Raw genomic sequence first — 27,535 nt, 5'->3', positions numbered from 1 at the left:
CTCACTCACAGACCGTCACACACACACGCCACCTCACTCACAGACCGTCACACACACCACCTCACTCACAGACCGTCACACACACCACCTCACTCACAGACTGTCACACACACACACACACACACACCTCACTCACAGACAGTCACACACACACGCCACCTCACTCACACACACACACCACCTCACTCACAAACCATCACACACACACTCCACCTCACTCACAGACCGTCACACACCACCTCACTCACAGACCGTCACACACACACACCACCTCACTCACAGACCGTCACACACCACCTCACTCACAGGAAAAACAAGGAATGTGTTATATCACTGTTCTTTATTCCTAAGCTGTATTCTATATAACAGCCATCTAACAACGGCAATATGTGACTAAAACCCCAAAGCACGGTGAAAGTTGTTTTAGATAAGTCGTCTCAATCCGTCTGATTCAATTTCACCTGGAAGTGGGAACGAAAAGATCACGTTTCAGTGGGGAGTGAATGTGAAACATTAAGCATCCGTTAGACATTACTTCATGTTCTGATACCATGGCATTGTTGAATACTCGTCTCTGATTGGCTTGAAGGGCATTCTAGAGCGTGATTAGTTCCAGTGTTCAGATACTGTAAATCACTAACCGGTGGTGGAGAGAAGAGGTCTGCGAGGGAGGACCACTCCACGTCTGACTGAGGGGGTGGAGGAGATGAGGCGGACCTTGGATACCCCTGTCTGGAGCCCGTTGGTATGATCCTTGGTCCTGGTGTCATACAGACGCTCGGGGAGGATGGGTGAGACCACTCGTTAAGGAGGGGACAACAGAGACCATCGCTGCTTTCACTGAGAGAAACTTTGACCTTCGCCATTAACTCTGTAAAAAACAATCATGTCCTCACTTGAGCTATTCTATAACCATACCTGCACACTAGTGTAAGATCTCTCACTGCACAATGAAAACATCACTGAGGCTACCAACTCTATAGTAAATATTGTTATCCGTAGGGGACTATCCAAATAAAGTGTGACTAAAAGCCATTTGAGAAAGATATTAGCTAAGACGGGCAGGTAGAAGATCTCAGTCTCAGTCTTGATGTGGATGTGGTGTGAGATGTAGACCTCTCCCTCTGCAGACTCCTCCAGACCTATAGTCATGGCATGCAGCTCCACCTGAAGCTCAGTCTTCATCCCAGCAGCCACCTGCAACAAAGGTCAGGGGTCAATTTAGTCATATCAGGAAGTGAAGTGAGATGTATGGATCTAAAACATCCTCAAAGAAAACAATGGGAAATGTTCCGTTTGTGTGACTACGGTAACTATCACTCTGCTCAGTAGAACTCACAGGTCCAGGGGTGTAGATGACTCTGATTCCAGTACCAGGGGACGGCTGTTTCACACTGAACCTAAAGTACAACAACACAGAACAGTCGCTGAACTTACCAGAACATAGACAGAGGAGAACACACCCTGACGACCAAGACCTTAAACCTTGTCATTTTCACTGCACCACCATCTGTGACAGACATGTCCACAAACAGCCATACTAATTGTTCATGGATGTATATCTATGTGTCTGGTCTGACCTGCAGGTGTGGAAGCCCACGTTCTTCATGAGCACGAGGACACTGTAGCTGCAGCCCTCCTTTAGGGTCCCAAACTGGACCTCTGCTGGGAGGAGCTCAAACCCCCGTGGGGCGAGCTGCTGCCCCCCCGTCACAGACACAGTCTTCACCTTCCTCCTCACCGGCTCCTCTACACACAGGAACTGAGAGGCAGACTCGTGTTAGGTCCCCGTGGTAATGCCTGGGCTCTAGCTCAGTAAGCTGCGACTTATTGAACTGGCAGGACAGATACATTAGTGTTAACTGACGTGGTTCAGTGTATAAACCTTGGACCAGAAGACTCGTGTTAGCTCCCTGGGCTACAGCCTAGGCTTTAGCTCAGCAGGATAACACCGTCTTGTGGCGTCTAGATGACCCGGGGCTACATTAAATCCATATTGTGAAAGATCCACGTTATAGCGCCACTGAAATCTGAAAGGTCATTTCCGATTGAGGCGACATATGCAGCGTTTCCCGTGAATGTGGGAACATTTTGCCCTTTACATTTCAAATGGCGCTAGAGCTCAGATCTTCCATGATACAGATTATATCTAGGCCCCAGCCCACACTCCCCATATGTCCCCCAGCCCACACTCCCCATATGTCCCCCAGCCCACACTTCCCATATGTCTCCCCATTCACACCTACAGTCACACACTCCCCATATGTCCCCCAGCCACACTTCCCATATGTCCCCCAGCCCACACTCCCCATATGTCCCCCAGCCCACACTCCCCATATGTCCCCCAGTCCACACTTCCCATATGTCCCCCAGCCCATCACTCACAACATTCACACCTACAGTCACCCCATATGTCCCCCAGCCCACACTCCCCATATGTCCCCCAGCCCACACTCCCCATATGTCCCCCAGCCCACACTTCCCATATGTCCCCCAGCCCATCAACTCACAACATTCACACCTACAGTCACACACTCCCCATATGTCCCCCAGCCCACCAATTCCCAACATTCCCCTACAGCTCCCCATATGTCCACACTCCCCATATGTCCCCCAGCCCACACTCCCCATATGTCCCCCAGCCCACACTTCCCATATGTCCCCCAGCCCACACTTCCCATATGTCCCCCAGCCCATCAACTCACAACATTCACACCTACAGTCACACACTCCCCATATGTCCCCCAGCCCACAACATTCACACCTACAGTCACACACTCCCCACATGTCCCCCAGCCCATCAATTCACAACATTCACACCTCCCCACAGTCACACACACCTACAGTCCCCCCACATGCCCCCAGCCCACACTACCACCAATTCACAACATTCACACCTACAGTCACACACTCCCCATATGTCCCCCAGCCCACACTACCACCAATTCACAACATTCACACCTACAGTCACACACTCCCCATATGTCCCCCAGCCCACCAATTCACAACATTCACACCTACAGTCACACACTCCCCATATGTCCCCCAGCCCATCAATTCACAACATTCACACCTACAGTCACACACTCCCCATATGTCCCCCAGCCCACACCCACCAATTCACAACATTCACACCTACAGTCACACACTCCCCATATGTCCCCCACTCCACCAATTCACAACATTCACACCTACAGTCACACACTCCCCATATGTCCCCCAGCCCACCAATTCACAACATTCACACCTACAGTCACACACTCCCCATATGTCCCCCAGCCCACCAATTCACAACATTCACACCTACAGTCACAAACATTTCCTCAATCGACATATGCACCTCTCACTGGGTGGGTGAGGAACACTAGTGTGTGCACCCGTGTGTGTGTGTGTATGTACGTCACAGTGTGCGTGTGTGTGTGTGTATATGTATGTACGTCACAGTGTGTGTGTGTGTGTGTGTGTGTGTGTGTTACCTGCTGGTTGGGCACGCTGAAGGGTTTGGAGCTGAGGATGGAGGCTGGCAGCTTGACTCTGTGTCTCCGTGGGTTCCCTGCCACGTCCACCTGGGTACTGCCAGGCCCAATACCACCACCATGCTGCTGCTTCACTGTAGAGACACCATGAGAGCTGTCCCCTACAGGAGAACACACACAGATCTAGATATCAGTAACACAGTAACAGATACAAGACCATGATGACTGATTTATATACAGTAGGTGTCTGCAAACTGTTGGGAAAATGGTGTTTGACCAAATAGAATTCTCTTTGTCGGTTAGTCATTCAGCAGACGCTCTTCTCCAGAGCCACTTACAGTTAGTGCATTCATCTTACGATGGCTAGGTGGGACAACTTTTCAACTACCAACTTCAGTAAATGTCTGATTTTCAAGGTATTCCAGCACTTGAATTTCAGAGTGCCAAATTCAAGCACCTTGTGCGAACCCTGCCTACCAGACATGCCACCAGGGGTCTTTTCAAAGTCCACAGATCCAGAAAAACTAATAAAGCAATACCTCATGGCACAACGCTGCAGTACCATACATACTTGTTGTGTTTATGTACTGACATGTATGTGTAACTGATAGACGCGCACACACACACACACACACACACACACACACACACACACACACACACACACACACACACACACACACACACACACACACACACACACACACACACACACACACACATTAAGGTTTTTAAATTGATGTAAATTGTAAAGTCATTTGTCTGTAATGTCTTTTTCGTTATGACTCGAACCCCAGTAAGACCAGCTGTCGCCACTCTTACCCTAACACTAACCCAAGTCTATGACTCGAACCCCAGTAAGACCAGCTGTCGCCACTCTTACCCTAACACTAACCCAAGTCTATGACTCGAACCCCAGTAAGACCAGCTGTCGCCACTCTTACCCTAACACAAGTCTATGACTCGAACCCCAGTAAGACCAGCTGTCGCCACTCTTACCCTAACACTAACCCAAGTCTATGACTCGAACCCCAGTAAGACCAGCTGTCGTCCACTCTTACCCTAACACAAGTCTATGACTCCCCAGTAAGACCAGCTGTCGCCACTCTTACCCTAACACTAACCCAAGTCTATGACTCGAACCCCAGTAAGACCAGCTGTCACCACTCTTACCCTAACACTAACCCAAGTCTATGACTCGAACCCCAGTAAGACCAGCTGTCGCCACTCTTACCCTAACACTAACCCAAGTCTATGACTCGAACCCCAGTAAGACCAGCTGTCACCACTCTTACCCTAACACTAACCCAAGTCTATGACTCGAACCCCAGTAAGACCAGCTGTCGCCACTCTTACCCTAACACTAACCCAAGTCTATGACTCGAACCCCAGTAAGACCAGCTGACTCGCCACCAGCTCTTTACCCTAACACTAACCCAAGTCTATGACCCCAGTAAGACCAGCTGTCGCCACTCTTACCCTAACACCCCAGTAAGACCAGCCAGCTGTCACCACTCTTACCCTAACACTAACCCAAGTCTATGACTCGAACCCCAGTAAGACCAGCTGTCGCCACTCTTACCCTAACACTAACCCAAGTCTATGACTCAACCCCAGTAAGACCAGCTGTCACCACTCTTACCCTAACACTAACCCAAGTCTATGACTCGAACCCCAGTAAGACCAGCTGTCGCCACTCTTACCCTAACACTAACCCAAGTCTAACCCCAGTGACTCGAACCCCAGTAAGACCAGCTGTCGCCACTCTTACCCTAACACTAACCCAAGTCTAAGACTCGAACCCCAGTAAGACCAGCTGTCGCCACTCTTACCCTAACACTAACCCAAGTCTATGACTCGAACCCCAGTAAGACCAGCTGTCACCACTCTTACCCTAACACTAACCCAAGTCTATGACTCGAACCCCAGTAAGACCAGCTGTCGCCACTCTTACCCTAACACTAACCCAAGTCTAAGTCGTGTACTGAGCAGACCTGCAGTTTGAGGGGTGGGGTTGGTGGGTCTCCTAGGCAGCGCATCACTTCCTGCTGCGTGAGAGGGCGTGGGGTTCAAAGGTCGCTGGGCTGCTTCAAGAACACACACAAGAACAAATAACATGCAAAACAGGGTCACTTTCTTAATGAAGGATAAAATAACACAATACTGTATCATCAATATATCATTAGTATTGTTTTAAATGTAGCCTAGCTTTAACCTGTCTCCCGAGGGGCATCTCTGAGGTAGTTCTGGGAGTTGGGAGTGTTGGGGAATGGAGGAAGGTCCTGAGACAGAGATCTCATATCAGGGACCTGATGGGAAAACCCAGATAGTTGTTTTATATACGTTACAGTAGCTGAGCTGAATACAATCTGCAATATGTTGCACAGGTTGGAGAGGCACACAGTGAAGCTAATATTAATCTCTGTACCAAACCAAACGCTAGGCTAGTAGCATTGGGAAATATTGTCTTATATTAACCACCTCTGTACCAAACCAAACGCTAGGCTAGTAGCATTGGGAAATATTGTCTTATATTAACCACCTCTGTACCAAACCAAACGCTAGGCTAGTAGCATTGGGAAATATTGTCTAATATTAACCACCTCTGTACCAAACCAAACGCTAGGCTAGTAGCATTGGGAAATATTGTCTTATATTAACCACCTCTGTACCAAACCAAACGCTAGGCTAGTAGCATTGGGAAATATTGTCTTATATTAACCACCTCTGTACCAAACCAAACGCTAGGCTAGTAGCATTGGGAAATATTGTCTAATATTAACCACCTCTGTACCAAACCAAACGCTAGGCTAGTAGCATTGGGAAATATTGTCTTATATTAACCACCTCTGTACCAAACCAAACGCTAGGCTAGTAGCATTGGGAAATATTGTCTTATATTAACCACCTCTGTACCAAACCAAACGCTAGGCTAGTAGCATTGGGAAATATTGTCTAGACGCTTTTTTCCAGTTGAGATGAAGTTTATAAATTGACTGGCTGGGCTGTGGGACAATGGACGTGTATTAATGAATCCAATGGAACTGTTAACAGGCATTACGTAGCTGTGCTGAATTACAATCCATTAATGAGAAAGCTGTCACCTCCGAGTACTCGAAACCTGCCCCTTTCTCTGAGCGGAAATAAGGAGGAATGATTCTGTTCCTTAGAGCCTCTCTGTAAATCTTCTCCTGGTCCAGCTCCTGTCTGAACAGTACAGCAACATTAAAACACTCATTAATAGCTTAAATATTCCTGGGAAAAGATGTGAATGTCCACTATGTCAACTCTATAATAGAGAGCAGTTAGTTAGTTACCTGTGTTGCTCTATCCTGCTCTTCCACATAGTTACCTGTGTTGCTCTATCCTGGTCTTCCACATAGTTACCTGTGTTGCTCTATCCTGGTCTTCCACATAGTTACCTGTGTTGCTCTATCCTGGTCTTCCACATAGTTACCTGTGTTGCTCTATCCTGGTCTTCCACATAGTTACCTGTGTTGCTCTATCCTGCTCTTCCACATAGTGTCCTTCGCCTCTTCGCTGAAGCTGTAAAACAGGAGATTGTAATATGATGAGAAGATAATGGAAAAGGTTCAAAGCCGTAGATATTTATGTTCATAGTTTAACTAAACCCATGAGTACAGGGAAAATAAGATAGCTACTAATCAGAGACGCACGAGAAAGATGTCCTACAGATCTAAGGTCTGGTTAGTTATGATACTGATCTAAGACCAGGTTAGTTATGATACTGATCTAGTTATGATACAGATCTAGTTATGATACTGATCTAGGACCAGGCTAGTTATGATACTGATCTAGGACCAGGCTAGTTATGATACTGATAAGACCAGGCTAGTTATGATACAGATCTAGTTATGATACTGATCTAGGACCAGGCTAGTTATGATACTGATCTAGGACCAGGTTAGTTATGATACTGATCTAGGACCAGGTTAGTTATGATACTGATCTAGGACCAGGCTAGTTATGATACTGATCTAGGACCAGGCTAGTTATGATACTGATCTAGGACCAGGCTAGTTATGATACTGATCTAGGACCAGGCTAGTTATGATACTGATCTAAGACCAGGCTAGTTATGATACAGATCTAGTTATGATACTGATCTAAGACCAGGCTAGTTATGATACTGATCTAGGACCAGGTTAGTTATGATACTGATCTAAGGTCTGGTTAGTTATGATACTGATCTAAGACCAGGCTAGTTATACTGATCTAGGACAAGGCTAGTTATGATACTGATCTAAGACCAGGCTAGTTATGATACTGATCTAGGACCAGGCTAGTTATGATACTGATCTAGGACCAGGCTAGTTATGATACTGATCTAGGACCAGGCTAGTTATGATACTGATCTAGGACCAGGCTAGTTATGATACTGATCTAGGACCAGGCTAGTTATGATACTGATCTAGGACCAGGCTAGTTATGATACTGATCTAGGACCAGGCTAGTTATGATACTGATCTAGGACCAGGCTAGTTATGATACTGATCTAGGACCAGGCTAATTATGATACTGATCTAGGACCAGGCTAGTGATGATACTGATCTAGGACCAGGCTAGTTATGATACTGATCTAGGACCAGGCTAGTTATGATACTGATCTAGGACCAGGCTAGTTATGATACTGATCTAGGACCAGGCTAGTTATGATACTGATCTAGGACCAGGCTAGTTCTGACCCACCTGTCTGTGTGTTTCTCTGAGAGCGAGGCCTCAGTCTGCAGGGCTGGAGTCTTCACTGCCTGGATGTACAGGGTGGCTGCATCCACTGAGGTGGAACAAACACAAACACTCCCTATTCAACTCACCATTCCTTTCCCTTATCCAATTCATTGCTACAGCTAGGAAATAATCTCCAAGCACCATAAAAGTGCCAAAATGAAAGACTCACCGGGGCAGATTCTGTTCTCTATAGTGGGGTGCTCTGACTCTGGAAGTGACTGAGGAGGAAAAAATACACATGGTGTCACACAATACTACAGCACCTGAGTAACAGAACACTACAGCACCCGAGTAACAGAACACTACAGCACCTGAGTAACAGAACACTACAGCACCTGAGTAACAGAACACTACAGCACCTGAGTAACAGAACACTACAGCACCTGAGTAACAGAACACTACAGCACCTGAGTAACAGAACACTACAGCACCTGAGTAACAGAACACTACAGCACCTGAGTAACAGAACACTACAGCACCTGAGTAACAGAACACTACAGCACCTGAGTAACAGAACAACAGAACACTACAGCACCTGAGTAACAGAACACTACAGCACCTGAGTAACAGAACACTACAGCACCTGAGTAACAGAACACTACAGCACCTGAGTAACAGAACACTACAGCACCTGAGTAACAGAACACTACAGCACCTGAGTAACAGAACACTACAGCACCTGAGTAACAGAACACTACAGCACCTGAGTAACAGAACACTACAGCACCCGAGTAACAGAACACTACAGCACCCGAGTAACAGAACACTACAGCACCCGAGTAACAGAACACTACAGCACCTGAGTAACAGAACACTACAGCACCCGAGTAACAGAACACTACAGCACCTGAGTAACAGAACACTACAGCACCTGAGTAACAGAACACTACAGCACCTGAGTAACAGAATACTACAGCACCTGAGTAACAGAATACTACAGCACCTGAGTAACAGAACACTACAGCACCTGAGTAACAGAACACTACAGCACCTGAGTAACAGAATACTACAGCACCTGAGTAACAGAACACTACAGCACCTGAGTAACAGAATAACAGAACACTACAGCACCTGAGAGTAGCACCTGAGAACACTGAGTAACAGAACACTACAGCACCTGAGTAACAGAACACTACAGCACCTGAGTAACAGAACACTACAGCACCTGAGTAACAGAACACTACAGCACCTGAGTAACAGAATACTACAGCACCTGAGTAACAGAACACTACAGCACCTGAGTAACAGAATACTACAGCACCGAGTAATTTGGACATATTTGATCAGGTCAGTAGTGTGCACCTGACTCTCCTCAGTCCTGAGTATGTATGCACCTGTAGTATGTTTGTAGTTTGTGTGTACTATGTACCGGAGTATGTATTTGAGCAGGTCAGCAGCGTGGATCTTCTCCTCCTCAGTATGTATGTATGTATGTATGTATGTATGTATGTATGTATGTGAGTAGGTCAGCAGTGTGTATGTTCTGTTCTCAGTATGTGTGTGTGTGTGTACTGACTGACCAGGACCAGTTTGAGCAGGTCAGCAGCGTGGATCTTCTCCTCCTCAGTACGTGTACGTGTGTGTGTGTGTGTGTGTGTGTACTGACTGACCAGGACCAGTTTGAGCAGGTCAGCAGCGTGGATCTTCTCCTCCTCAGTACGAGGGTCATTCAGCTGCATCTTCTCTGTCAGGTTCTCTCTCTGGACAACCTGCTCCATGTACTCCTACAATACCAGGTACAGGAGGAGGACCAGGTACAGGAGGAGGAGGACCAGGTACAGGAGGAAGAGGACCAGGTACAGGAGGAGGAGGACCAGGTACAGGAGGAGGACCAGGTACAGGAGGAGAACCAGGTACAGGAGGAGGACCAGGTACAGGAGGAGGAGGACCAGGTACAGGAGGAGGACCAGGTACAGGAGGAGGACCAGGTACAGGAGGAGGACCACATGTTGACACACAGATTACACCCCATACCAAACACATGCATGTTATGATGGAACATCTATATTAAGGTAGCCTAGCAGTTAGTGCATTGGGTCAGTTACTGAAAGGTCTCTGGTTCGAATCTATGAGCTGACAAGGTGACAAAAAACTGCCGATGTGCTCTTGAGTAAGGCACTGCTTGTACACTGGGTTAAGGCTGCTGTAATGGAGACTGCCTTGTAGAATACACACAGGACAGTGAGATGAGCTGCAGAGCTGTACCTTGAGGCGAGTCTCCAGAGTCCTGCGGAGCTGTCTGCTGACTGGCTGGTACTGGAGCAGCTGTCGGACCTCCAGTGTATCAGGACAGCTCAGCAGGGCCTGCAGGCCTCAGAAACAGGCTTCTCTCTCAGGGTCAGACCCCGGCCCAGAGTGGTCCCGAACAGAGGACCTGGAGTCTTCCTCTGGGGGGGGGGTTTTACAGTAGATGTTTAAAGAATATGTTTTTAGGGGATAAAGTAGATTTATTTATTTATTTAAATTTTAAGGTATCATCAACCCCTATGACTAAAGTGTGTTTTGACCATGTATAAAATTACCTTAAATTCAAGTACACGTGAAAACTAGCATGATTTGCTAATACATTATGCGTCTATTTCAACTGCATTTTCTCTTTGATTTTCTCAGTCTACCTCTACTGAGGGGAAGTTGTCCCAGCGACGGGACTTGAGGTTGGTGGGGATGATGTCCTTGTTCTGTTTCTGGATGACCCATCTGGACCACACGTCCTGACGAGAGGGTCTCAGCACCGCTATACCCAGCACACCTGCAGGACAGGGAGGAGACCACAGACGTGTCTATGGGTAGACCAGGATGAAACACAGGTCTATGGAGGTAGAGTAATGAACAGAATCCTACCCTGTAGGTCTGGGAGGAGACCACAGACGTGTCTATGGGTAGACCAGGAGGAAACAATGGAGGTAGAGTAATGAACAGAATTCTACCCTGTAGGTCTGGAGGGAGACCACAGACATGTCTATGGGTAGACCGGGAGGAAACAATGGAGGTAGAGTAATGAACAGAATTCTACCCTGTAGGTCTGGAGGGAGACCACAGACGTGTCTATGGGTAGACCGATGAACAGAATCCTACCCTGTAGGTCTGGAGGAGACCACAGACGTGTCTATGGGTAGACCGGGAGGAAACAATGGAGGTAGAGTAATGAACAGAATCCTACCCTGTAGGTCTGGGAGGAGACCACAGACGTGTCTATGGGTAGACCAGGATGAAACACAGGTCTATGGAGGTAGAGTAATGAACAGAATCCTACCCTGTAGGTCTGGGAGGAGACCACAGACGTGTCTATGGGTAGACCGGGAGGAAACAATGGAGGTAGAGTAATGAACAGAATCCTACCCTGTAGGTCTGGGAGGGGTTCTTTAAGCAGGGCGACAGCAGGGTCAGAGTAGTCCTCATACAAACGTTCCTCTACTGTCTGAGAGTACAGCAGCTCTGTGCCTGAACCGTCCTCATGGGCCATGAACAACCTGGGTGTTTATTATGGATATAGAGAATGAGAGACTACCCATCATGCTTCAGCCCAGCTTGAACACTACAAGGGTTAAAAGGTTCCATAACTGGGGGACATTGGAATGAAAAAGGAGTTACACTGTACAGATGAGGAGCAGAGTTACTAAAGCCTACCTGGGAATGTGGACTTTACGTCCAATAGGATGCTTGGCCAGCTCTCTCTCTTCTGGCAGCCCTCCCTCCTCTTCCTCTTCCTCCTCCTCCTCCACTCTGCTGTCCAGAGGGCTAGAGATCTCCACTGATGCCTGGCCATCCTTCATCACCTCCACACAGCACCATTTGATACACTGTCACTATAACTCCACCATGCTCTACACATGCCCTACACATGCCCTACACATGCCCTGCACATGCCCTACACATGCCCTACACATGCCCTACACATGCCCTACACATGCCCTGCACATGCCCTGCACATGCCCTGCACATGCCCTACACATGCCCTACACATGCCCTACACATGCCCTGCACATGCCCTGCACATGCCCTGCACATGCCCTACACATGCCCTACACATGCCCTACACATGCCCTACACATGCCCTACACACATGCCCTGCACATGCCCTGCACATGCCCTGCACATGCCCTACACATGCCCTACACATGCCCTACACATGCCCTACACATGCCCTACACATGCCCTACACATGCCCTGCACATGCCCTGCACATGCCCTACACATGCCCTGCACATGCCCTACACATGCCCTACACATGCCCTACACATGCCCTACACATGCCCTAGGAATCCTACAGTGATGTTTCCTAATTCACTTTGTCAAACAAGTTTACAAAATGAAAATTCCCAGGGCTTGCAGAGGTCAGTGTATCGTACGATAATCCTCTGAACACCTGGCCTGATGGGAAAACAAACTGTCTGGAATATCACCCTATTCCTTATATAGTGCTCAAGTTATGGTCAGCGCCTTATGCCCTGGTCCCAGATCTGTTTGTGCTGTCTTGCCAACTCCTATGGTCATCGTCAAGCCAAATGGCAAGACAACACAAACAGATCTGGGACCAGACTATAAGAAGGGAACAGGGGTGTCATACGGGACGTGTTCAGAGCCGACCCACCTGGAAGAGGTTCCCGTGGTGGTCTGTGACCTCACACAGTGTGTCTGAGGTGGAGGTGTGGTTCATCCTGTAGCTGCCTGGCTGCTCTCTGGGACTCCAGCTGGCCAGACTCAGGGTTTGGCAGTGTTCAGGGTCTGATGTGTACACACAACTACCGTCCTGGTTGATGAACAGCAGACCTACACTGGACGGGTACACCTAGAGGGCACACGGGGACACGGAGAGTCACCCAGAATGAATATAGAACCTCAGAACACAGTCATTTGCTAGACTCATGAAAGGAAGCGTGGATCTTCTCGTCCGATGCTCTCCACGTTATGAGGAGGATGTGGGAAGACAACGGGAGGAATGGAGGAAGGACTATTAACATTCACCCCCGGTTTCTCTTACTTGGTACGCTCCGTCGCATGTGGCGGTGACGACGCTCCCGTCTCCAAAGACCACGTTGCAGGACCTGCCCTCGCCGAACATGGTTACCGTGGCAAACCCCAGCCGCTCCACCATCACCACCTTCTCCTTCCTACACACACTGCTGGACCTCTCCCCTGGTAACACAACGTAGACAATATCACACCTTGAACTATACTTCCTACACACTGTTGTCTCTGTCCTGGTAACACATAATACACACTACTAATGTATTAGACAAGTTAGTAGTATAGCCTTTAACCTGTATCAGACCAGGTAGTAGTATAGCCTTTAACCTGTACCAGACCAGGTAGTAGTTAGTAGTATAGCCTTTAACCTGTATCAGACCAGGTAGTAGTTAGTAGTATAGCCTTTAACCTGTATCAGACCAGGTAGTAGTTAGTAGTATAGCCTTTAACCTGTATCAGACCAGGTAGTAGTTAGTAGTATAGCCTTTAACCTGTATCAGACCAGGTAGTAGTATAGCCTTTAACCTGTATCAGACCAGGTAGTAGTTAGTAGTATAGCCTTTAACCTGTATCAGACCAGGTAGTAGTTAGTAGTATAGCCTTTAACCTGTATCAGACCAGGTAGTAGTTAGTAGTATAGCCTTTAACCTGTATCAGACCAGGTAGTAGTTAGTAGTATAGCCTTTAACCTGTATCAGACCAGGTAGTAGTTAGTAGTATAGCCTTTAACCTGTATCAGACCAGGTAGTAGTTAGTAGTATAGCCTTTAACCTGTATCAGACCAGGTAGTAGTTAGTAGTATAGCCTTTAACCTGTATCAGACCAGGTAGTAGTTAGTAGTATAGCCTTTAACCTGTATCAGACCAGGTAGTAGTTAGTAGTATAGCCTTTAACCTGTATCAGACCAGGTAGTAGTTAGTAGTATAGCCTTTAACCTGTATCAGACCAGGTAGTAGTTAGTAGTATAGCCTTTAACCTGTATCAGACCAGGTAGTAGTTAGTAGTATAACCTTTAACCTGTATCAGACCAGGTAGTAGTATAGCCTTTAACCTGTATCAGACCAGGTAGTAGTTAGTAGTATAGCCTTTAACCTGTATCAGACCAGGTAGTAGTATAGCCTTTAACCTGTATCAGACCAGGTAGTAGTTAGTAGTATAGCCTTTAACCTGTATCAGACCAGGTAGTAGTATAGCCTTTAACCTGTGTCAGACCAGGTAGTAGTATAGCCTTTAACCTGTATCAGACCAGGTAGTAGTATAGCCTTTAACCTGTATCAGACCAGGTAGTAGTATAGCCTTTAACCTGTATCAGACCAGGTAGTAGTTAGTAGTATAGCCTTTAACCTGTATCAGACCAGGTAGTAGTTAGTAGTATAGCCTTTAACCTGTATCAGACCAGGTAGTAGTTAGTAGTATAGCCTTTAACCTGTATCAGACCAGGTAGTAGTTAGTAGTATAGCCTTTAACCTGTATCAGACCAGGTAGTAGTTAGTAGTATAGCCTTTAACCTGTATCAGACCAGGTAGTAGTTAGTAGTATAGCCTTTAACCTGTATCAGACCAGGTAGTAGTTAGTAGTATAGCCTTTAACCTGTATCAGACCAGGTAGTAGTTAGTAGTATAGCCTTTAACCTGTATCAGACCAGGTAGTAGTTAGTAGTATAGCCTTTAACCTGTATCAGACCAGGTAGTAGTTAGTAGTATAGCCTTTAACCTGTATCAGACCAGGTAGTAGTTAGTAGTATAGCCTTTAACCTGTATCAGACCAGGTAGTAGTTAGTAGTATAGCCTTTAACCTGTATCAGACCAGGTAGTAGTTAGTAGTATAGCCTTTAACCTGTATCAGACCAGGTAGTAGTTAGTAGTATAGCCTTTAACCTGTATCAGACCAGGTAGTAGTTAGTAGTATAGCCTTTAACCTGTATCAGACCAGGTAGTAGTTAGTAGTATAGCCTTTAACCTGTACCAGACCAGGTAGTAGTATAGCCTTTAACCTGTATCAGACCACAGTAGTATAGCCTTTAACCTGTATCAGACCAGGTAGTAGTTAGTAGTATAGCCTTTAACCTGTACCAGACCAGGTAGTAGTTAGTAGTATAGCCTTTAACCTGTATCAGACCAGGTAGTAGTATAGCCTTTAACCTGTGTAAGACCAGGTAGTAGTATAGCCTTTAACCTGTATCAGACCAGGTAGTAGTTAGTAGTATAGCCTTTAACCTAGACCAGGTAGTAGTTAGTAGTATAGCCTTTAACCTGTATCAGACCAGGTAGTAGTTAGTAGTATAGCCTTTAACCTGTATCAGACCAGGTAGTAGTATAGCCTTTAACCTGTGTCAGACCAGGTAGTAGTATAGCCTTAAACCTGTATCAGACCAGGTAGTAGTATAGCCTTTAACCTGTATCAGACCAGGTAGTAGTATAGCCTTTAACCTGTGTCAGACCAGGTAGTAGTTAGTAGTATAGCCTTTAACCTGTATCAGACCAGGTAGTAGTTAGTAGTATAGCCTTTAACCTGTATCAGACCAGGTAGTAGTTAGTAGTATAGCCTTTAACCTGTATCAGACCATCTAGCAGTTAGTAGTATAGCCTTTAACCTGTATCAGACCAGGTATCAGACCAGGTAGTAGTTAGTATAGCCTTTAACCTGTAGACCAGGTATAGCCTTTAACCTGTATCAGACCAGGTAGTAGTTAGTAGTATAGCCTTTAACCTGTATCAGACCAGGTAGTAGTTAGTAGTATCAGACCAGGTAGTAGTTAGTAGTATAGCCTTTAACCTGTATCAGACCAGGTAGTAGTAGCAACCTGTTAGTAGGTAGCAGTTAGCCTTTAACCTGTATCAGACCAGGTAGTAGTTAGTAGTATAGCCTTTAACCTGTATCAGACCAGGTAGTAGTTAGTAGTATAGCCTTTAACCTGTATCAGACCATAGTAGTTAGCCTTTAACCTGTAACCTGTATATAATAGCAGACCAGGTAGTAGTTAGTAGTATAGCCTTTAACCTGTATCAGACCAGGTAGTAGTTAGTAGTATAGCCTTTAACCTGTATCAGACCAGGTAGTAGTTAGTAGTATAGCCTTTAACCTTTATCAGACCATTTAGCAGTTAGTATAATAGCCTTTAACCTGTGTTAATGTGTTCCTGGGACCACCCACTGAGAGCCTCTCTCTCCTGGTACAGGGTAGTGATCCTGGTTCCGTCTGCATGGTCGATGATCACCGTCCCGTCTCTGTCCAGCACAGACATCACCTTGTCCTCCCGGGTGATAACAACCTGCTCACACAGAGACAAGGCAGAAGAGCTACTTTTACATATCACATGTGTTGGAAGTCAAAATGTTGACACCTTCAGAGTATCAGCTAACCAACCATTTTGGACTTGTGAGAAATGAAATGTTAGAAAACTAACATGTGTTATTATCAACCACGATGTTAGCAAACCATGTTGCTGGTTCGTATGCTCACAGTTTGGCTGACAGGGTCTGTGGCTCTGAAGGCCAGGACCGGGCCAGGGTCTGTGGTCTGGTCCCCCATGGTGGCTACTCTGTGTCCAGAGGGGCTGGTGGTGACCCAACAGACCCCCTGTCTGCCCTGGGTGTTGTCTGATGACCTCTGCTCCTCCCTGGGCTCTGGGTCACTCTGACTCTGGTCAGCCCCCAGGCTCTGCTTGGAACCCAGTTTACCTGCCCAGACACACAACCCCTCATCTCCCCTTTGTCTTTCTCAAGCACCGATACTCAACAACATTAAAGGTTGTGAAGCCAATAGATTTCAGACTGACACAGTAAAAGTCTAATAGGAAGACAAATCAAATATACAGTACCAGTCTAAAGTTTGGACACACCTACTTTTCCCAGGGTTTTGTTTATTTTTTACTATTGTAGAAAAATAGTGAAGACATCAAAACTACAAAATATCATTACCAAAAAAAAGTGTTAAACAAATAAAAATACATTTCATATTTTAGATTCTTCAAAGTGCCACCCTTTGCCTTGATGACAGCTTTGCACACTCTTGGCATTCTCTCAACCAGCTTCATGAGGAATTATTTTCCAAGAGTCTTGAAGGAGTTCCCACATGCGCTGAGCACTTGTTGGCTACTTTTCCTTCACTCTGCAGTCCAACTCATCCCAAACCACCTGAAATGGTTTGTGGTCAGGTGATTGTGGAGGCCAGGTCATCTGATGCAGCACTGCATCACTCTCCTTGGTCTAATAGACCTTACACAGCCTGGAGGTGTGTTTTGGGTCATGGTCCTTTTGAAAAACTAAAGATAGTCCCACTAAGTGCAAACCAGATGGGATTGCATATCACTGCAGAATGCTGTGGTGACCATGCTGGTTAAGTGTGCCTTGAATTCTAAATAAATCACAGACAGTGTCACCAGCAAAGCATCCCCACACCATCACACCTCCTCCTCCATGCTTCACGGTGGGAACCACACATGCTGAGATAATCCGTTCACCTACTCTGCGTCTCACAAAGACACAGCAGTTGGAACCAAAAATCTCAAATTTGGACTCATCTGACCAAAGGACAGATTTCCACTGGTCTAATGTCCCTTGCTTGTGTTTCTTGGCCCAAGCAAGTCTCTTCTTCTTATTGGTGTCCTTTAGTAGTGGCTGGTAACTCTAATGAACTTATCCTACAGCAGAAGTAACTCTGGGTCTTCCTTTCCTGTGGTGATCCTCATGAGAGCCAGTTTCATCAAAGTGCTTGATGGTTTTTGCGACTGTACTTGAAGAACCTTTCAAAGTTATTGAAATGTTCCATATTGACAGACCTCCACGTCTTAAAGTAATGATGGACTGTCGTTTCTCTTTGCTTATTTTAGCTGTTCTTTCCATAATATGGACATGGTCTTTCACCAAATAGGGCTCTTCTGTATACCACCCCTACCCCTACCTTGCACAACTGATTGGCTCAAATGCATTAAGGAAAGAAATTCCACAAATGAACTTTCAACAATGCACACCTGTCAATTGAAATGCATTGAAGCTCATGAAGCTGGTTGAGAGAATGCCAAGAGTGTGCAAAGCTGTCATCAAGGCAAAGGGTGGCTACTTAGAAGAATCTTAAATAGAAAATATATTTTGATTTGTTTCACACTTTTTTGGTTACTACATGATTCCATATGTATTATTTCATAGTTGTGATGTCTTCACTATTATTCTACAATGTAGAAAAAAAGTAAAAATAAAGAAAAACCCTTGGAAGGAGTAGGTTTTGACTGGTTCGGTATAAAAGACCTACGGATCTAAATCACGGTCCATATGATTTGTTAGAGATGTGATTACCCTTCTTGTCCTTGCTGTCTTTTCTCTCTGGTATCGGAGTCTCCTTCACTACCTCTTCCTCCTTCGCAGGGGGTTCAGGAGGAGAGGAGACGATGGGTCCTGAGTCTGTACTGCTACTGACTGAACCGTCTGCAAACAGCACCTACACAGGGACAAATCTAATCAAATCTTATTTGTCACATATGTTAAGATTAAGATGTTAATGCGAGTGTAGTGAAATGCTTGTGCTTCTAGTTCCGACCGTGCAGTAATATCTAACAAGTAATCTAACAATTTCACAACAACTACCTTATACACACAAGTGTAAAGAATGAATAAGAATATGTACATATAAATATATGGATGAGCGATGGCCGAACGGCATAGGCAAGATGCAGTAGATGGTATAGAGTACAGTATATACATATGAGATGAGTAATGTAGGGTATGTAAACATTATATAAAGTGGGGAGGGAGGAGCTTAATGTGTGTGTGTGTGTGTGTATTGTGTTTGCCAGGAGGGAGGAGCTTAATGTGTGTGTGTGTATGTGTGTGTGTGTTGTGTTTGCCAGTACCTGTGTTGATCCGTCTCTCATGTACTTGACCACGGTGCCCTGACCAGTGATGACCCTAGACAACTCACTGTGTAACGATGGGTCTGTGTGGTGAGGCTCCCTACTGTCACTGCAGTGTAGGGGGAAAGTCTGTCTCACCAACACACACTGACCCTCTGGAGTACTGCCTACAGTAACCAAAACTACAGTTATACACACACACACTGACCCTCTGGAGTACTGCCTACAGTAACCAAAACTACAGTTACACACACACACACTGACCCTCTGGAGTACTGCCTACAGTAACCATAACTACAGTTACACACACACACACTGACCCTCTGGAGTACTGCCTACAGTAACCAAGACTACAGTTACACACACAAACACCCTCTGGAGTACTGCCTAGAGTAACCAAAACTACAGTTACACACACACACACTGTCTGGACACACACACACACTGTCTGGACACACACACATACTATCTGGATACACACACACACTGTCTGGACACACACACACACTGTCTGGACACACACACATACTATCTGGATACACACAAACACTGTCTGGACACACACACACACTGTCTGGACACACACACATACTATCTGGATACACACACACACTGTCTGGACACACACACACACTGTCTGGACACACACACACTGACCGTCTGTATCCTCCCTGAGGAACTGCAGCAGCAGACCACTGGGGGTGGAGAGGTTTAGTCTCTGGAACGGAGCGCTGCCAGATAACGCAGCCTGACCCACACACTGTCTGGTCTGGCAGGGGACGACACAGCCAGACACATGAAGGGAATAACACAGGTACGTCAACAGGAAGAACATAGATGACGAGAGCATAACGTTATACCATTGATATCAGTATTACAACGTTATCAACAACAAAACACTACAACTGAACAGACGCTATGGAAACTAAATGTTTCTGTTGGTGACGGTCGATAGTATGGATCCACCTGCTCCTCTTCCTCTCTGTGTGTTGAAGACTTGTTGGTCTCTTTGGACGGCTGCACCCCCTTGGCGCTGTGGGAGGAGTTGAGTTTCTCCCGGGACAATGAGGAGGAGAGGAGGGTCGAAGGGACGGGAGAGAGACTGGAGTCTGTGGGCATGTCTAGATCAGAGTCCTGACCTGCCTCCATCTCACCTACAGACACGTCAACAACAGACTGTTACCGTAGTCACCTTAAAGCTAGACATCACCACACACAACATAGGGACCAGACTACGTCCCCATAACAGGAACAGTACAGCAAGTGGTTTAATGACAGAGAAACAGACAGCATCAGTGTAAGGTGTTCACCCTGCTCCCCTGTGGGGCCGTAGTGACTGTAGGAGAGGTGGATGCCGCTGTCCAGCACGGCTGAGAAGGAGCCCAGCCAAACACTCTTATTGGTGGGACTCTGTGTCTCCATGGGGACCGCGTCCTTTGGGCTCTCCTCCTGGTGTCTGTTTGGCTGGGTGATGTGGCTGTACAAATGATGCTTGTCCTTCATCACACACACCTTGATGAGCGTCGCCCCTGGAAACAGAACATCGGCTATGGCTATGGCTATGTTTACACAGGCAGCCCAATTCAGAATTATTTTTTTTACACTAATTGGTCTTTTGACCAATCACATCAAATCTTTTCACATCAGATCCCAATTCTGAATTCTTTTTTTTACACTAATTGGTCTTTTGACCAATCACATCAGATCTTTTCACATCAGATCTTTTTCAGAGCTCATCTGATTGGTCAAAAGACCAATTAGTGGGGGAAAAAAATATCAGAATTGGGCTGCCTGTGTAAACGCAGCCTTAGAGAATCAACGTGTGAATATAAGAGAGCGAAAGTGTGTATGGTAATAGTGGTGTGTGTGTGTGTGTGTTCACCCTGGACAAAGTGGATGGTCTCCACCTGGATGTGGCCTCCGTCAGAGGGGTATAAGGAGTGGACCTGGCCTGAGACCTGGATCAGCTGCCCCTCCATGCTGTAACCAGTGAATCCCTTCACACACACACACGCGCACACACACACACACACACACACACACACAGTATTTAACATTTTTAAAAAGGTCCTCATTCTGTTGATATTGTTGCAGCAGATAAGGCACCATGCCATAACAGCACAGTAAAACATGATCTATCTAGTATCTGCTGGGACTATATCCCCATATCTCCTCAACCAGAAAACCAGTTACCAACCACAGAATGATGTCATTACGAAGCTGGAATGCCATATTGTGCCTTTAAAGGGTGTTTATAGACTCACAGTGAAGACGTCGGTGGGCGACTGCAGCTTTGCTCTCTGTTCTCCAGGGGTCCCCACAGCCAGGTCAGGGGTCACGTCCTCCCTGCTCTTCTTCGTGGTCGAGGGGGTTGTTTTCTTGTTCTCCTTGGACGAGTCGGCGCGCTCCGCCCCCTTCCCTCCTTTATCTTTCTTAGCTTTCTTCACCTGTTCCTCCTCCTTCTGTCTGTCCTGCTCTATCTTCCACGCCTGGACAGAGATGAGTTGGTATAGAACATCAGCAGCACAGTTAGAATCATCAGACTGTATTAAAGATACTGTATCATCAGACTGTATTAAAGATACTGTATCATCAGACTGTATTAAAGATACTGTATCATCAGACTGTATTAAAGATACTGTATCATCAGACTGTATTAAAGATACTGTATCATCAGACTGTATTAAAGATACTGTATCATCAGACTGTATTAAAGATACTGTATCATCAGACTGTATTAAAGATACTGAATACATGAATCACTATAAAACGGGGTGGAAGACAGCAAGACAGAGTCCGTTACTTTGAGCGAGTCTTCTCTGATGTACTGGTCTGGAGGACCTTCCTCTGGGACAGGAGACTTGGCTGGGGAGGCTTCAGGTACACAGGGACACAACGTTTACATCACAGGGGGACTGTAGCACTGTAGCTACTAGTACTACTTTTAGTGATGTTTTTCATCTATCGTAATTCATGGATCCAAGTTAATGAGTATGTATGTTATACCAATGGATTTCAGCCTGTTTTGACTGATATTTTGGCTTCCTTACCTGCAGTGTGTTTTGTTGAGACAGTGCCCTTCTTGGTGCCCTTAGCCGACTCTGTCCTGCCTTTCTCTGAGGAGTCAGGCGGGGTGGGCCCTCTCAGTTTCTCTGCCTCTCTCTTGGCCTGCAGAGCTAGCCACTTCACCTCCTCCTCCTCGGTCCAGTCAGATATAGAGTTGGCCACATGCTCAAGGTACTTCCTGACGACAGAGAGGGAACGGTGGAAAGTGGTCGTATTTTAATAAATACAATCCTAAACAGGACCCAGAGTCTAATGTACTCTGTGCTTATATCGTTTTGTAACACAAAAAAAAAAAATCAACAAAATGGGGTTGAAGAAAATATATATCCAACTGTTAAACAACTGATTGCTGATGTTGATTTTTTTTTTAAACTGTACCTGAACCCAACGTTGGTGTGGAGGGCCATGTCCCATAATTCCTTGCACTGGCGTTGAGGGCTCATGGGATTGTGACAGACGATGAACAGGGTGTTGTCCAGACTACCACAGAAGGTGTCCATGCAGCGGTAGGACTGAGAGGCAGACTGGAGAATCTACAGCAAGACAACAAGGGGGTCACTAGAACATGCTGTGGTTGTTTTCCGACTCTCTGTGTTCCCTGAGGATCACAAAAGGTCACAAAAAGGAGCCAGAAATCAGAAGGCAAACAGCTACAATAAATGTGAGTATTGATTGATGTTGACCTGGGGAAAGACATTGGCGTTGTGGTGCTCAGTATAGTGCCAGTCACTGAGCGATCGCATCCGGATTCTCTGGATCTCAGTAACATCTACTACATCAGACAAACTCTCCTCTGATTCATCCTGGTGGTGGAACGCTTTACCTGTAGAGGAAACCTGTTTTATTAGTTGCTATGTCAAAGATACAAAGAGAGGAACAATGAGATATATCAGATCATCAACAACAGCCGGGTGCAGATCTGTTGGTGCTGTTTTGACAACTCTATTGCTATCAGACCAACAGACCTGGTAGTAGACTAGTCTGGATTCAGACCAACACATCTAGTAGTAGACTAGTCTGGATTCAGACCAACACATATGGTAGTAGACTAGTCTGGATTCAGACCAACACATATGGTAGTAGACTAGTCTGGATTCAGACCAACACATCTAGTAGTAGACTAGTCTGGATTCAGACCAACACATATGGTAGTAGACTAGTCTGGATTCAGACCAACAGACCTGGTAGTAGACTAGTCTGGATTCAGACCAACACATATGGTAGTAGACTAGTCTGGATTCAGACCAACACATCTGGTAGTAGACTAGTCTGGATTCAGACCAACACATATGGTAGTAGACTAGTCTGGATGGTAGTAGACTAGTCTGGATTCAGACCAACACATATGGTAGTAGACTAGTCTGGATTCAGACCAACACATCTAGTAGTAGACTAGTCTGGATTCAGACCAACACATATGGTAGTAGACTAGTCTGGATTCAGACCAACACATATGGTAGTAGACTAGTCTGGATTCAGACCAACACATATGGTAGTAGACTAGTCTGGATTCAGACCAACACATATGGTAGTAGACTAGTCTGGATTCAGACCAACACATATGGTAGTAGACTAGTCTGGAATCAGACCAACACATCTAGTAGTAGACTAGTCTGGATTCACCAACAGACCTAGTCTGGATTCAGACCAACACATATGGTAGTAGACTAGTCTGGATTCAGACCAACACATATGGTAGTAGACTAGTCTGGATTCAGACCAACACATATGGTAGTAGACTAGTCTGGATTCAGACCAACACATATGGTAGTAGACTAGTCTGGATTCAGACCAACACATATGGTAGTAGACTAGTCTGGATTCAGACCAACACATATGGTAGTAGACTAGTCTGGATTCAGACCAACACATATGGTAGTAGACTAGTCTGGATTCAGACCAACACATATGGTAGTAGACTAGTCTGGATTCAGACCAACACATATCTGGATTCAGGTAGTAGACTAGTCTGGATTCAGACCAACACATATGGTAGTAGACTAGTCTGGATTCAGACCAACACATATGGTAGTAGACTAGTCTGGATTCAGACCAACACATATGGTAGTAGACTAGTCTGGATTCAGACCAACACATATGGTAGTAGACTAGTCTGGATTCAGACCAACACATATGGTAGTAGACTAGTCTGGATTCAGACCAACACATCTAGTAGTAGACTAGTCTGGATTCAGACCAACACATCTGGTAGTAGACTAGTCTGGATTCAGACCAACACATCTAGTAGTAGACTAGTCTGGATTCAGACCAACAGACCTGGTAGTAGACTAGTCTGGATTCAGACCAACACATCTAGTAGTAGACTAGTCTGGATTCAGACCAACAGACCTGGTAGTAGACTAGTCTGGATTCAGACCAACACATCTGGTAGTAGACTAGTCTGGATTCAGACCAATATGTGTCACAGTACATTTTAAGTTTTTAACACACGGTTGCATTTAGAATGGTTATTTGTGGCATAATGAGTGGGCTTCCAACAGCAGGTTTCACTTCAGTAACCTACAGGCTTTTTGAGGAACTACTCAGCTGCTGTCTGACAGGTGGTAGGATATTCATCTCCTCAAACTAGTCTCTGTATGCTGTGCGCCTGTGATAAATAAGATGCATGACAACTAATGAAAATACACAAGTGGCAATTCAATTCCACTAAATTATGCAAATTACAATATAGACCGATAAGCATGACGGTCTATGTATTTTCGGCGGCAAACCGATTAACGGTTAAGCGTTAACATCCCTAGTGTCAGAGTTCATAGAACGTCTGTACCTTGTGTCTTGTTGATGTGTCTGAGGTAGTTCTTGGCGAAGCAGACCGGGTCATCCCAGGGCAGGCAGGTAGGTTGAGGGGAACCAGCAGAGGTCAGTAGGCCTCCCTCCTCCAGCTGGGTCAGGGGCATGCTCTCAAACACAAACTGTCTGACCACTCTCTCCACCTCCGGCCAGCTCAGAGACTCTGTAAAGACACCCATCAGAACAACACAGGAGGTTGTTGGCAATTTCATTGGGGAGGATGGGCTCGTGGTAATGGCTGGAGGGTAATAGGTGGAATTCCATTTGCTTCGTTCCAGCCATTATTATGAGCCGTCCTCCCCTCAGCAGCCTCCACTGCAGAACACCACATACTTATGCTGAATCCCAACCCCTAGTCCATCCTCCCTCATCCCTCCTCCCTCCTCCCTAGTCCATCCTCCCTCATCCCTCCTCCCTAGTCCCTCCTCCCTCATCCCTCCACCCTCATCCCTAATCCCTCATCCCTAGTCCCTCATCACTTTAGTCACTTTAATAGATCTGATGCAGTCTGACAGGTATAGAGCTATATGGATAGGTATAGAGCTATATGATGTAGAGCAATATGGTATAGAGCTATATGGTATAGAGCGATATGGTATAGAGCTATATGGTATAGAGCTATATGGATAGGTATAGAGCTATATGGTATAGAGCTATATGGTATAGAGCTATATGGATAGGTATAGAGCTATATGGTATAGAGCTATATGGATAGGTATAGAGCTATATGGTATAGAGCTATATGGTATAGAGCTATATGGATAGGTATAGAGCTATATGGTATAGAGCTATTTGGTATAGAGCTATATGGATAGGTATAGAGCTATATGGATAGGTATAGAGCTATATGGTATGGAGCTATATGGATAGGTATAGAGCTGTATGGTGTAGAGCGATATGGTATAGACCTATATGGTGTAGAGCGATATGGTATAGAGCTATTAGGTATAGAGCTATATGGTATAGAGCTATATGGATAGGTATAGAGCTATATGGTGTAGAGCGATATGGTATAGAGCTATATGGTGTAGAGCGATATGGTATAGAGCTATATGGTATAGAGCTATATGGATAGGTATAGAGCTATATGGTATAGAGCTATATGGATAGGTATAGAGCTATATGATATAAAGCTATATGGATAGGTATAGAGCTATATGGTATAGAGCTATATGGATAGGTATAGAGCTATATGGTATAGAGCTATATGGATAGGTATAGAGCTATATGGTATAGAGCTATATGGATAGGTATAGAGCTATATGATATAAAGCTATATGGATAGAGCTATATGGTATAGAGCTATATGGATAGGTATAGAGGTACAGTGGGGAGAACAAGTATTTGATACACTGCTGATTTTGCAGGTCTTCCTACTTACAAAGCATAATTTTTATAATAATAATATAATAATAATAATAATAATAATATAGCACTGTAATTTTTATCATAGGTACACTTCAACTGTGAGAGACGGAATCTAAAACAAAATCCATAAAATCACATTGTATGATTTTTAAGTAATTCATTAGCTTCACGTTTGGGATGGTGTTCTTCGGCTTGCAAGCATCCCCCCTTTTCCTCCAAACATAACGATGGTCATTATGGCCAAACAGTTCTATTGTTGTTTCATCAGACCAGAGGACATTTCTCCAAAAAGTACGATCTTTGTCCCCATGTGCAGTTGCAAATTGTAGTAGGCTGCGTGGTCCCATGGTGTTTATACTTGTGTACTATTGTTTGTACAGATGAACGTGGTACCTTTACGCGTTTGGAAATTGCTCCCAAGGAATAACCAGACTTGTGGAGGTCTACTATTTTTTTCTGAGGTCATGGCTGATTTCTTTTGATTTTCCCATGATGTCAAGCAAAGAGGCACTGAGTTTGAAGATAGACCTTATACATACACAGGTACAGCTGCAATTGACTCAAATGATGTCAATTAGCCTATCAGAAGCTTCTAAAGCCATGACATCATTTTCTAGAATGTTCCAAGCTGTTTAAAGGCACAGTCAACTTAGTGTATTGAAACCTCTGACCCACTGGAATTGGGATACAGTCTCTAAACAATTGTTGAGAAAATTACTTGTGTCATGCACAATGCAGATGTCCTAACTGACTTGCCAAAACTATAGTTTGTTAACAATAAATTTGTGGAGTGGTTGAAAAACGAGTTTTAATGACTCCAACCTAAGTGTATGTAAACTTCCGACTTCAACTGTATACAGCTATATGGTATATGGTATATGTTGAAAACTTGATTCAGTCTAGGGGAAGTAATTACCATATATTTTTTAACCCTATCAGATTCTTCAGATCTTCAGGAATGCCTAGAGAGTAGGAGGTAGGGGTCTATCTGGAATTCAGCATTTCACTCTGCTGATCTAACAGAGCACCACATTGGTAGTGATAATACAGGATGGAACCTCTCCTCATTCATAAAGTAGCCCACAGCTCAGACTCTCCCAGACTATTTATCCAGTTTAACTCTCCGTCTCCTCTCTCTAACATCATGGAGAATGTATTCATCCCACCAGCCAGTAGCAGCAGCGACCCACTGGGCACACACTGGTTGAATCAACGTTGTTTACACATCGTGGAATAGACGTTGAATTGA

At 45.4% G+C, this 27,535-nt stretch overlaps 2 protein-coding genes across 9 annotated transcripts in view; both read right to left on the bottom strand.

The window, feature by feature from the left end:
* Positions 1 to 323: 323 nt before the first annotated feature.
* On the bottom strand, positions 324 to 9,268 carry LOC112240648 (sperm-associated antigen 17-like). 5 transcript variants are annotated; one of them, XM_042317912.1, is made up of 14 exons: positions 8,761 to 9,268; positions 8,585 to 8,728; positions 8,395 to 8,488; positions 8,187 to 8,271; positions 6,969 to 7,022; positions 6,581 to 6,683; positions 5,692 to 5,785; positions 5,471 to 5,563; positions 3,477 to 3,637; positions 1,581 to 1,762; positions 1,340 to 1,400; positions 1,050 to 1,197; positions 642 to 791; positions 324 to 461 (listed from the first exon to the last, which is right to left on the bottom strand). In XM_042317912.1, the coding sequence occupies exons 5-14, from the start codon at positions 6,995 to 6,997 to the stop codon at positions 424 to 426; spliced, it is 1,059 nt and encodes a 352-aa protein (XP_042173846.1). In that variant the 5' UTR covers positions 6,998 to 7,022; positions 8,187 to 8,271; positions 8,395 to 8,488; positions 8,585 to 8,728; positions 8,761 to 9,268; the 3' UTR covers positions 324 to 423. The 5 variants fall into 5 exon arrangements, with proteins under 5 accessions (XP_042173846.1, XP_042173847.1, XP_042173843.1 ...); XM_042317913.1 differs by having other exon boundaries at positions 6,794 to 7,022; positions 8,395 to 8,728; XM_042317909.1 differs by having other exon boundaries at positions 8,395 to 8,728.
* The window catches only part of spag17 (sperm associated antigen 17), a 29,210-nt gene continuing 10,069 nt past the window's right edge, over positions 8,395 to 27,535 (bottom strand). For 3 of the 4 annotated variants that reach the window (XM_042317905.1, XM_042317907.1, XM_042317906.1), the window contains exons 14-35: positions 24,896 to 25,081; positions 22,791 to 22,930; positions 22,486 to 22,640; positions 22,092 to 22,285; positions 21,845 to 21,915; positions 21,306 to 21,530; positions 20,924 to 21,038; positions 20,352 to 20,570; positions 20,008 to 20,195; positions 19,699 to 19,810; positions 19,042 to 19,208; positions 18,488 to 18,629; positions 16,656 to 16,873; positions 16,317 to 16,464; positions 13,207 to 13,361; positions 12,817 to 13,014; positions 11,853 to 12,001; positions 11,565 to 11,695; positions 10,841 to 10,974; positions 10,431 to 10,612; positions 9,836 to 9,949; positions 8,395 to 8,443 (exon numbers count right to left, since the gene is read on the bottom strand). In XM_042317905.1, the coding sequence (XP_042173839.1) occupies positions 10,520 to 10,612; positions 10,841 to 10,974; positions 11,565 to 11,695; positions 11,853 to 12,001; positions 12,817 to 13,014; positions 13,207 to 13,361; positions 16,317 to 16,464; positions 16,656 to 16,873; positions 18,488 to 18,629; positions 19,042 to 19,208; positions 19,699 to 19,810; positions 20,008 to 20,195; positions 20,352 to 20,570; positions 20,924 to 21,038; positions 21,306 to 21,530; positions 21,845 to 21,915; positions 22,092 to 22,285; positions 22,486 to 22,640; positions 22,791 to 22,930; positions 24,896 to 25,081 (3,140 nt within the window). In that variant the 3' untranslated portion in view covers positions 8,395 to 8,443; positions 9,836 to 9,949; positions 10,431 to 10,519. The remainder of the gene's footprint in view (positions 8,444 to 9,835; positions 9,950 to 10,430; positions 10,613 to 10,840; positions 10,975 to 11,564; positions 11,696 to 11,852; positions 12,002 to 12,816; positions 13,015 to 13,206; positions 13,362 to 16,316; positions 16,465 to 16,655; positions 16,874 to 18,487; positions 18,630 to 19,041; positions 19,209 to 19,698; positions 19,811 to 20,007; positions 20,196 to 20,351; positions 20,571 to 20,923; positions 21,039 to 21,305; positions 21,531 to 21,844; positions 21,916 to 22,091; positions 22,286 to 22,485; positions 22,641 to 22,790; positions 22,931 to 24,895; positions 25,082 to 27,535) is intronic. The other variant, XM_042317908.1, reaches the window with a different exon arrangement.

This window comes from Oncorhynchus tshawytscha, unplaced genomic scaffold, assembly GCF_018296145.1.
Source record: "Oncorhynchus tshawytscha isolate Ot180627B unplaced genomic scaffold, Otsh_v2.0 Un_scaffold_2906_pilon_pilon, whole genome shotgun sequence".
Classification (NCBI taxonomy): domain Eukaryota; kingdom Metazoa; phylum Chordata; class Actinopteri; order Salmoniformes; family Salmonidae; genus Oncorhynchus; species Oncorhynchus tshawytscha.
Note: the sequence above shows the minus strand (reverse complement) of the source record. Positions and strands in the feature narration are given on the sequence as shown.

Bases quoted from the DNA above. Each gene is read 5' to 3' on its own strand.
- LOC112240648 (XM_042317913.1), bottom strand. From the start codon at position 6,822: ATGTGGAAGAGCAGGATAGAGCAACACAG. The intron at 5,786-6,580 runs GTGACAGCTTTC...TTTTCCCATCAG, and splicing joins CAGGTTTCGAGTACTCGGAG to GTCCCTGATATGAGATCTCT. The intron at 3,638-5,470 runs GTCTGCTCAGTA...GTTCTCCTGTAG, and splicing joins CCCCACCCCTCAAACTGCAG to GGGACAGCTCTCATGGTGTC.